Source organism: Urocitellus parryii, chromosome 3, assembly GCF_045843805.1.
Source record: "Urocitellus parryii isolate mUroPar1 chromosome 3, mUroPar1.hap1, whole genome shotgun sequence".
NCBI classification, from domain to species: domain Eukaryota; kingdom Metazoa; phylum Chordata; class Mammalia; order Rodentia; family Sciuridae; genus Urocitellus; species Urocitellus parryii.
In genome coordinates this window covers 12,703,930-12,714,311 of record NC_135533.1, presented here as the reverse complement: position 1 = coordinate 12,714,311, position 10,382 = coordinate 12,703,930, and the positions used below count along the sequence as shown (strand labels likewise).

Below are 10,382 nucleotides of genomic sequence, written 5' to 3'. Positions count from 1 at the left end.
TGTAGTCTTGATGAGTCAGCCTGTGACTGTGGTCACTGTGTCTGGCCAATAGTACTTAATAAGGTTGCAAAAACTGAGGAAAATAAAACAAATTAGAATTATTATTGGTTATTGATTGGGGTGATTTGTCTCTGCCTAAAATATAGGCAGATGGGAGAAGAGAAAAATCCTTTTAGTGTCTGTGACAGTAGTGCCTTTGTGTTCTGTGCTTGAAGACTTGACTTCAGCTCAAGGAGTTTTCAAGTCGATCTAACTTTGTTATATTTGAGTCTTAACCAGGTTGCCAACATAAATAGAGGGCCCTAGGCTCTTTACATTTTCCTCTGACATTCTTCTGTACCTGATTTTGCATTTTGCAGTGTCAGGAAGCAATGTCAAATGGAGGATGATGTATTGAGACTTTTTGGGGGTGTGGGAAGGGATGGATAGGAAGTCTCAAATAGGTTTGGATACCATTCTACTGGGTTTAGAATTTATTCTCAGGGCAGCTGAGTTTTTTTTTTTATATTGAAGGCATTGAAAGTTTTTTATTCCCATCAGAGAGAGCAGGTTTATGCCTTTTTTGGATCTACAAGACATCTTTACCTCACTCTAGAACAGCCTGTCTTCCTTTTTGACTTGATTTATAGTTGTTGACCCTGTTTAAAAGGGTTGTTTTGTACTTTCCACTCTTCTACTGGCTCTCTCTCTGTAGCATGTGGAAATCAATTTAGCCCTGAGATGAAACATGCTATTCATAGGAAAGCTGGGATCTTAGCCACATGTGAGAGCTTAAAGTCTGAATGATAAGAGAGATAGCAGGGAAATAGAAGTCAACATTTCTTTTGATGCCCGTGACTCCCCAATAATGTTGAGGTCAAGAGCACAGAATTTAGAGTCTGACATTTTGGGCTTTTATTCCAGGCTTTGAAATCTATGAGCTATGACTAAAGTTTTAGCCTCAATTTTCTCATTTGTTAAGGGGGATAAAAGGTAACTCAAGATTTGTTATGAAGGTTTATGAGATGATGAATGTAACCCAGTAGAATGCCATTATTTAAAATGTTTTGGATGTAGGTAGAGACACAAATAAGAAGACATGGGCTACTGGTGTGCTGCATCCATAAGTTTCTATTTGGAGATTTTATTTTGAGTTTAAGCTTGTATAGTCAATGGCAGAGACAATGGGATGCGGAGGGAGAAATAGGCTATCAATTCTATTCTCCTCATTTGTGCCTGTCCTTAGTGGTTTTCTCAATCCAGGACACATATTTGTAAACATTAGTATAGATTCCAACATCTCCTCCCATGAAGTGTCCAACCTCGATTCCCTGGAGCTTGTTTTTGCAGATGACAGTAGCCACGGCTACCTCCTATCAGAAATCAGAAAGAGAGAGAGAGATGGTCACACCCTTTCTTCACAGGAACACCATCTTGTCCCCAACTCAGGTGAGCCCTGATGAGAGACAACATGCTGGGTCATGAAAAGAGCCCTGAATTGGGGGACACAAAGCTTCAGTCCTTTTTCTAGCTTTGCTGTAACTAGCCTGTGTGATCTTGAAAGTCTGAGAATAGCCTCTCTAGAATTATGTGTGAAATGAGTCAAACCCCATTTTTTTTGAACTTGTGAAACCAGTTTCAACTTGTAAAGTTTGATTTTTTTTTTAAAAAGATGCCTATTTTTACCATTCTGAACACCTGGCAATGTATTACAAGCTAGAGGTACTACATAGTGCTCTTTCATGAATATACTCTATAAGGAGAGCACATGATTAAGAAACAATGATGTCTCTGCAGGGGCCTTATCAAATTCTCAAAAAATTAGAAATTAAAAAAAGCTGTATTGTGGTTAATTAATTAAGTAGACACATAAAAGTAAATGAAAGTTGGATATAAAGAAAATTTTTTACCCCAAAAATTCGGCTGAATACTTTCACAAATCTAACACATAAGGAGTTCCGGTGGCTCTTTCCTTGTTCAGTTTTCTTGCAGTCTTTATCAGACATCACAGGAGCCTCCAAGTTCTGCCTTAAGTCTGGGTGTCTGCCTGAGGGAAGAGGTGGTAAAAGAAAACATCCTGTTTATCTCACTCTCTTTAAGTGACTGACTGTCTTTTTGTGGAAAGAAAATGGGAAGAAATGAACCTTGAGCACAGGTATGAGAGTTAATCTTGAGGATTTAAAAGTAGTCTTCATGAATGTTTGAAATGCAGAGTTTTCTTTCGGCTCTGTGTCCAGTCTTGGGGGAAATAAGATGTGACCTGACTCAAGTTCTCAGAGGTATCCTTCACGTGTAAAATGAACATGTGTTGGTAGGCGGGCTGTAGCTTCTCTAATGTGAATTGTGCCTCTGAGAATCAGGAATGGTGGCCTCTGTGCAGAGTCAGATGGCTTGGTGACTGCAGCTGCCAAAACCCTGAAGCAGCAGTGGGGCATTAGATACCCTGGGAGTGGAGAGACTCTGTTCAGGTCACTTTCTGCCAGACCACTCCTGTAGCCTCTTGTTTGGGTCTCGAATCATGATCTCCCCACCTCTCTTCTCACAGCTTTGAGGGCATGTATGTTCCTCTTTAAGGAAAACTGATGACCTTAATTTTCTGTGGGAGGTATACTCACCATTGTTTTCCCGGCTCCAGTCCAAACCTGAGAGCAAGCAGACAGTTCCTGGCCGGACATTGCTGGTGGCAAGGGGAAGGAGCTGGACTTTTTGGTTTAAGATGGCAGGCTTAGCCAGCTTAATGAGCATGAGGTCATCCTGTGGAGAGCTGTCACTATGGTTCCAGTATCGGATAATTTGGATAGGATTAATTGTCTGCTCTGTCCCGTCTCTGATTCTGCTCTTGAAATTTCCCAGCATCAGTTTCAGATTTCTGGAGAGAAAAAGGATTGGAAGTAATCACTATCATCATCATCGTCATCATCACTAAAATATTGAATGTAACTATATGCCAGGTGCTTTATCTGGATTATCTCATCTAACAGTAAGTCTGTACAGTGGATCCCATGTTTATCCCCATTTTACAGATGAAGTAGTAGAGGCACATGGTAGAAATTTTCTCATGATCATAAAATCAGTAGTGTAACCCTTAGCCATTATGTTTTAATGTAGTGTCCCTTAATGTAGTAGGGAGAAAAATCATGCATATCTAAGAAAATTTTCTATCCTCTCCAGTGTTTACCTATCCAATTGGCAGTTTCCATCTTGGTTGAGATAGGAGAATGGAATGATGCAAGTGTTTAATATTTTCTATTTTCTTCACTAGACCCACTAACAACCCCATTCTTCCCTGTTCAGCACTTTTGGATTCAATTCACGTGTGAATTAAATCAGCGGGCTTCTGATTAGGTCTGATTTGGTCAATAAGAAGAGGAATGGTGAGGTCGACGTGTATATCCTCCCAGCACCCTCCTGCAGTATTGCTGTAGATGGGCTGTGTCCTTTGACAATGGTTACCACTCCTGTCAGAGAATCTTTTCATATGGGGGTCTCTCTGTGCTTTCCTTGAAAATCCTCTTTCCCTTGCCATTTTAGGCATATGGGTGCTCAATGCACTTTTCTAAAATTAATTTTGAGGGCATGGAACTGTAATTAGTATTTTCCTGATATCTTCATCTCTTAGGGCTTAGTTTCCTTTTAAAACTCAATTTACCCAATTTGAGTGCATCATCAGTGGACCCTTAATTGATAATATGCATTCATATTTCCAGTAAAATAATTGCAAAAACTGATTGTAGATTGGAGAATTATAACATGTAGCACAGGGTCTCTCAATGGCACTATGAAAATTTTTGGCTGAACATTTTGGGGCACTCTGCTGTGCACGGTAGGATGTTCAGCAGTATCCTTGCTCTGGCCTCTCCCTTCTAGATGCCTTTGTCTTGTTTCCTGATTTTGATTACCAAAAATATCTTCAGATACTACCAAATGTGCCCTGGGGTGAAAACTGCTCCTATTGAGAATCACTGATGTAGAATAATAGTCCCTGTTTCAGGGGATGAGGATGCCCAATACTCACGGTAAGTAGCAATGAGCTGGGGCCAATACCCAGCTGGTTTTGATGAGGACACCCACACAGGGATTGAAGTGAGACTTGAGGTATACCAAATAGGGAGCAGGATCTTCTTTTTGCACAGATGAGTGAGCAGAGAAAAATGTCCCTAAGAAAATAATTAATATTCTTAATTATAAATATTAGGAAAAAATAAGATGATAATTTCCCGATTATGGAACATAGATGATTTTTAAATAAGAATGGAATAGGCAGGAAATGTGACTATATTGGACAATTTTTAAAATAAAAACTGTAAATCAAAATGGCATATCATTATCTCTAACATTCAGAATAATAATTTTTTGGCTAATATTAATAATATTTAAGAAAGACTAACAAGAAAGACTCATTTAATGCTTACATTACAAATGGACTTTATCTTCTTAAAAAGCAATTCAGAAACAGGCATCTGGAATCGCAAATTGTTCATAACATGTGACTTAATAATTTCAATTCCAAGAACATTTTAAAGAGCTAATGAGATAATCTTTGTCTAAATATTATAAATAAGTGTGAGCTCATTTTAGCACTATTTATAATAGCTAAATATCGTAAACATAAATGTCTAATGCAATAATGTTGGACATTAAAATAAAGAAGCATATGGGGGGTGCTGAGACTGTGGCTCAGCGATAGCATGCTTGCCTGAAATGTGTGAGGCACTGGGTTTGATCCTCAGCACCATAAATAAATAAATAAATAAATAAATAAATAAATAAAGGTCCATTGACAACTAAAAAAAATATTTTTTAAAAAATAAAGAAGCATATGCACAAGTGGAATATCACATATATTAAAATTAAATTTATAAAAAGAAATATTAATGACATTTAATTTAAAATAACAATAAAATCATATATAATATAATTTAATTGTCTAAAATCACCAAACAAGAAATAAACCATTCCCAAATGCAAAAAAAAAAAGTCTGTGAGTAAATTCAAAGTATTAGCATGTGTTGACTGAGAGGTGGGATAATGTCTATTTTTTTTATACTTCAAAAATTCCCAAATTTTCTAATTTGGACATATGATAATTTTATAAGTCATTTTAAAAATCCCTAGATTATAAAGGGGAGAAAGACTCATTTTAATATCAGAAATGAATATCTTGGCTACTATCAATACTTCTGTTTATCCTCCCAATCAATCAGTACTTCTGTTGATCCTCCCAATCAATCAGTACTTCTGTTGATCCTCCCAAGCCTGGGCCTCTACCTCACTATACCCTTCTTTGTGTGATCATGGCATTAGAAACCCCAAGGGAAAAAAGGGTGAATTACTAATAAAGGCAAGATAAGTTGAATTCTAGAAGTCAGTCTGTGGATTTATTTAATCTTCCCAACTCTATAATGTAGGTAGATACCTCCATTTGACTGAAAGAACTGAAGCACAGATGGATTCATTGACTTGCCCAATCCTACACAGGTAGTATGTGATACAACCTGAGAAATGCCTCACCAGCAAATTCTCCAATCTGAAAAACTTCACAGAAGGCAGGCCCCTGATATTAGATCTCTTGTTCTTACCTTTTTCACCCTTTGCATTTCAAAGTTTCGGGAAAGAGGAAATAGAGGTAAAAAATGAGTTCTCTGTCTTTAATATTGAGACTTGCCCAGAGATTAATGAAGCTTATGTTTTGGAATAACCAAATGGGGAATGCTCACTGTTGAGGATTCTCCAAGCAGGTTTGTGCCACAACCTACTCCATAGCTTAACACTAGAAGGGTATGCTCAGTCTGTCCTGAGAGCTTTTGGATGGGCTAGACCCTAATTCTGCTCATGACAGTATTTCTTGACTCTTCTGCACCCTTCACACATGCTGCCACTGCCTTACCTCATCCTATATTAATCTATGGCTTATAGGGCAGAGTAGAACGTTTTAAATACATACCAGCAAGGACACTCAAGTAGAAAATAAGTTCCATGATGGTCCAGTTCTTTTCCTGTGAGATCTGGAAGATCAGCAGAGTATAGAATCCTCAGCTCAGTTGTCCACAGACTTAGTGGGTGTTGTCAGGTATGGAGGCCCTCAGTGGGACTGGAAAGCACTGCTGGGCATAAATAAGGGAGGAAGATGGCTTCAGGCAGACCTATGGAAACCCTTCTGCTCCAGGGGATTGGAGGAGGAGGATCTGCCTCTATTGGGGCCTTTCAGGAAAGGAAAAACAGCTTAATTCCTTAAATTGCTGGATCCAGTTTCCTCTATTTGCTACTCCTCGGAAAAGGCATCCACTTAACAGTAGTTCAGCTGTCTGTGGAAAGGGGAGCTCTAGTTTCAGGACTCAGCTTTTCTACAGAGTTTCTGAGGCCAGGGCTCCGAGGAATAGGATCCTCCACCTTAGCTCAGGGAGACAGGGTCCCTGATGTTTGCCTTGAACTCCTCAATGGTAACTTATATTTTCCTTGGCCCCTCCCATCTTTGTTACACTAGTTTCATATTTCCCTTTGGGTACTGTTTCATCACTCAGATATTATCACCAATTTGGTTTTTGCTGTCTTGATCACCAGTTTGGGGCTAAGGAAAGTAGGAAATGAAAAGCATATAGAATAGTTGTTTTGACAGTTGAGGAATGGTATCCATTCTAGATGACATAGATCTAAGATTTAATGTATGTTGGAGTCAATTCAGAAGGTAGTACCTCGGAATGCTTTTTATGTAACTCAAAGCTTTCTCAGTTAATAATAGACTCCTATAGCCATCTTTGCACAATTGGGAGCACACTAACAGGGGAAAGTAGCAGCTAACATTTACTGAGCACTTACTGAACCCCAAGCACCCAACTAGTTATTTATAGACTTGTCAGTGGTTAGTTTATTTCAAGTTAGTCTGAGGTGTGAAATTAATTACACTTTATATCAGTTGAAACCTTTAAATTTTTTTTCTTTGTTTTTATTAGTGCATCATTGTTACATGTAGTAGTGGAGTTCACTGTGAAATGTACATATATGCATATAACATAATCTATTCCAATTAATTCCTCAGTATTCCCCCTTACTCTGCTTCTCCCTTCCCTTGTTACCTTAGCTTTACTCTTCTGGACTTCCTTCTAAATATTTGCATGTCTATTTTTTTTTCATTGATGCATTATAATTCTACATAAAAGTGGAATTTTTTGTGGTGTATTCATACATGAGTATAGCATAATTTGGTCAATTTTATTCCTGAGATTGTCTCCTTCTCCTGTCCTCCCTTATCCCTTGTTCTGCTGCTTCTCCTCTACTGATCTCCCTTCCATTTTCATGAGACCCCCTGCCACCTATAATTCCCTATTTCTGTCTAGCTTCTGCACATGAGGAAAACATCCTTGACTTTCTGAGTCTGGCTTATTTCCCTTACCATGATGTTCTTCAGTTCCATCCATTTACCTGCAAATGACATAATTTTCTTCTTTTTGGGGGGGTACCAGGGATTGAACTATGGATATTCAGTCACTGAGCCACATCCCCAGCCCTATTTTGATTTTATTTAGAAACAGAGTCTTACTGAATTGTTTAGTGCCTTGCTTTTGCTGAGGCTGGTTTTGAACTCACCATCCTTCTGCCTTAGTCTCCCCAGCTGCTGGGATTATAGATATGCACCACTGTATCCAGCTCATAATTTCCTTCTTTATGGCTGAGTAGAACTCCATTATAGATATTAGACCACTTTTTCTTTACCCATTTATCTGTTGATGGATACCTAGGTTGATTCCATAACTTGACTATTGTAAATGTGCTGCTATAAACACTGGAATCCATGTATCATTATGTATGCTGATTTTAATTCTTTTGGATAAATACTAACAAGTAGGATAACTGGGTCATATGATGGTTTTATTTTGAGGGCTCTCTGTACTGATTTCCACAGTGATTGTACTAATTTTCAGTCCTACAAACAATGTGTAAATGTTCCTTTCTCTCTACATCCTTGCCAGTATTTATTATTATTTATATACTTGATGGTTGTCATTTTAACTGGGGTAAGATGTAATCTCAGTGTAATTAGCATTTCTCTGATTACTAATGATGGTGAATGTTTTCTCACATGTTCCTTGGCCATTTACATTTCTTCTTTTGAGAAATGTCTGTTTAGTTTATCTATTGTTTGGGTTATTTGTTTTCTTGATGTTAAGATTTTTGAATTCTTTACATATTCTGCACATTAACATCACTTTGTTCTTGTTAGGGTTTATGTAAGAGAATCCAATAACCCGACCATTCTTCTACCCAAAAAGACCATGGAGATTTGGCTTAGGGTTGAGCTTGCCTCCCTCTTCCATAGTGTGGCACTGGGCACACTTCTGAACAAAAATCTTGCCTTTCTCAATATTATCCATTTAATTCGCTCTTTTGTTGCTAACACAATGAAGGTTTTTTTCCTTAAGATCCAGATGTACCTCTCTCCCTCTCTAAACCTTCTTTTATCCACAATCTGTTGCAATGTCACAACAACCTTAGAAAGAGGAGATACGACTGGGCTGGTACTGCTTTTTTCTGATCTGTAGGCGGCAGAACTGAAACAGAATTTAAGTGATTTCCCCAAAGTCACACATGTAGCAAACTATAAATAGAAGCTAGGTCTTGTTATTAGATGCTCACAGTTTTTCAACCATAGTCAAACAGCATGGGTCTTATAAAACTGTCCAGTTCCTCATGCACAGTCCCAAAGTATGGAATGAAAACCAGGCATGGCACATATTGTTCTGAACTTCACAACAAATGTATAGGTGTATTTGGAAGTAGGGCTAGTTTATGAAATTTAAAGCAGCATGGAATTTTAAAAATTTTGGGAAGAAGTGGGATTAATGAAAACAGGTGAAAAGTTGAGAAAGTGATAGACTTCACTCTGAGGCTGTTTTCCCAGGTTGAAAGGGAGATTATGGGCCAGATTGTGGAAGTTCATGGCTTGGTTTGGGAGTCTGAAGGCTAAGTACAGAAAAGCAGCATTACTATTTAGGAAGAGATGGCTTTAAGCCAACAAATTCTCAGAAGATGTTGGCAATGGCACATATTCTATGCTCTCAGATAGGTATAGCTATCCCAGAACTCTGCTTTGTCTCTCTGCCAATACTGCACTGTCTTGATTATTCTGACTATACTATAGGTCTTAATAGAAATAGAATGATTTCTTTCCCAAGATTATTTTAGTTATTCTAGGGATTATGGCTTTCCATATATAAATTTTAGTAAGTTTCTCTTTTTATGTAATAAACCATAATGGAATTTTGATAGGATTTTCATTAGATTTGCAGATAAGGCTGAGATAATCAATACCTTTAATATATTGTTTCCAACCTATGAACCTAGCATGTCATTACTTTTATTTAGTTCTTTGATTTCTTTTATTAGCATTTTATAATTTTTAGCATCCAGATCCTATACATATATTGTAAAGTATATGTCTAATTATTTAATTTCCTTTAGAGTGATTGTAAATGATATTGCATTTTTAGTTTTGGATTCTTTATGTCATTGCTAATATATAGAAATAAGATTGATTTTTGTGTGTTGATCTTATATCCTACAACCTTGCTGAACTCACATATTTTAAGGTTTTTCTTTTTGTTCTTTCTGTGGATACCTTGGGATTTTCCATGTAGACTATAATATCATCTACAAGTAGGTATAGATGTATTTCTTTCTTTCCTATTGGTTCATCTTTTATTTCTTTGCCATGCCCTATTGTAGTGGCTAGAATTCACAGTTCTATATTGAATAAGAGCCATGCTTATGGAAAAATGTTACCTTGTTTCATACCTTAGAAGTAAGCATTCAGTTCATTAGTTTCGATATTAGTTATAATTTGTGTAAAAGCTTTTTATCAAATTGCGATAACTATTCTCTTTCCTAGCTTGCTGAGATCTTTCCCCTTAGCCTTTGCACATCATATAGAAATGGATCCTGTTTACAAGCCAATAAGTTTGATATGGCAAGTAAAGGAAATAACCCCGGGAACAAGAATGTGTGCTCTGCCTGGCCAGGCAGGTGGTTCTCTGCACTATGGTTCCAATCTTTCCTACAACCTTTTGATTTAATCATATCTGACCCTCAGCTCAGGAGGAGAGGGGCCAATTTTTTTTTTGCTGTAGCTTTATTTATAAAATAACTGAAGGATATCATCTAAACTTATTTGACTTCTATTTATATTAAATTTATTGTTTTTTATTTGCTCATCCTAGACCCATTCTAACTTCCTGAAGAGATTGAAGTCTGATTATGGGTCTTTCTCTGATTCTATTGGTACTCTGGGTAAACTGTTCTAATCCCACTATCTTTATTACCACATACTTGCCTATTCTTTATTTACATATTTATTCTGAAATCACAGCTTTTCTTCTCCAGTCCACCTCCTTCTTTGGAAATATGTAGAA

At 37.3% G+C, this 10,382-nt stretch overlaps 1 protein-coding gene across 1 annotated transcript; it reads right to left on the bottom strand.

The window, feature by feature from the left end:
* Positions 1-1,205: 1,205 nt before the first annotated feature.
* On the bottom strand, positions 1,206-5,957 carry Prss37 (serine protease 37). Its single transcript, XM_026405421.2, has 5 exons — positions 5,924-5,957; positions 3,995-4,136; positions 2,595-2,848; positions 1,890-2,026; positions 1,206-1,352 (listed from the first exon to the last, which is right to left on the bottom strand). The coding sequence occupies exons 1-5, from the start codon at positions 5,955-5,957 to the stop codon at positions 1,206-1,208; spliced, it is 714 nt and encodes a 237-aa protein (XP_026261206.2).
* Between the last annotated feature and the right edge of the window lie 4,425 nt (positions 5,958-10,382).

Bases quoted from the DNA above. Each gene is read 5' to 3' on its own strand.
- Prss37 (XM_026405421.2), bottom strand. From the start codon at position 5,957: ATGGAACTTATTTTCTACTTGAGTGTCCTTGCTG. The intron at 2,849-3,994 runs GTGAGTATTGGG...TTTTCTCTCCAG, and splicing joins CCAGCTCATTGCTACTTACC to AAATCTGAAACTGATGCTGG. The intron at 2,027-2,594 runs GTGAGTATACCT...CTCTTCCCTCAG, and splicing joins CTGGAGCCGGGAAAACAATG to GCAGACACCCAGACTTAAGG.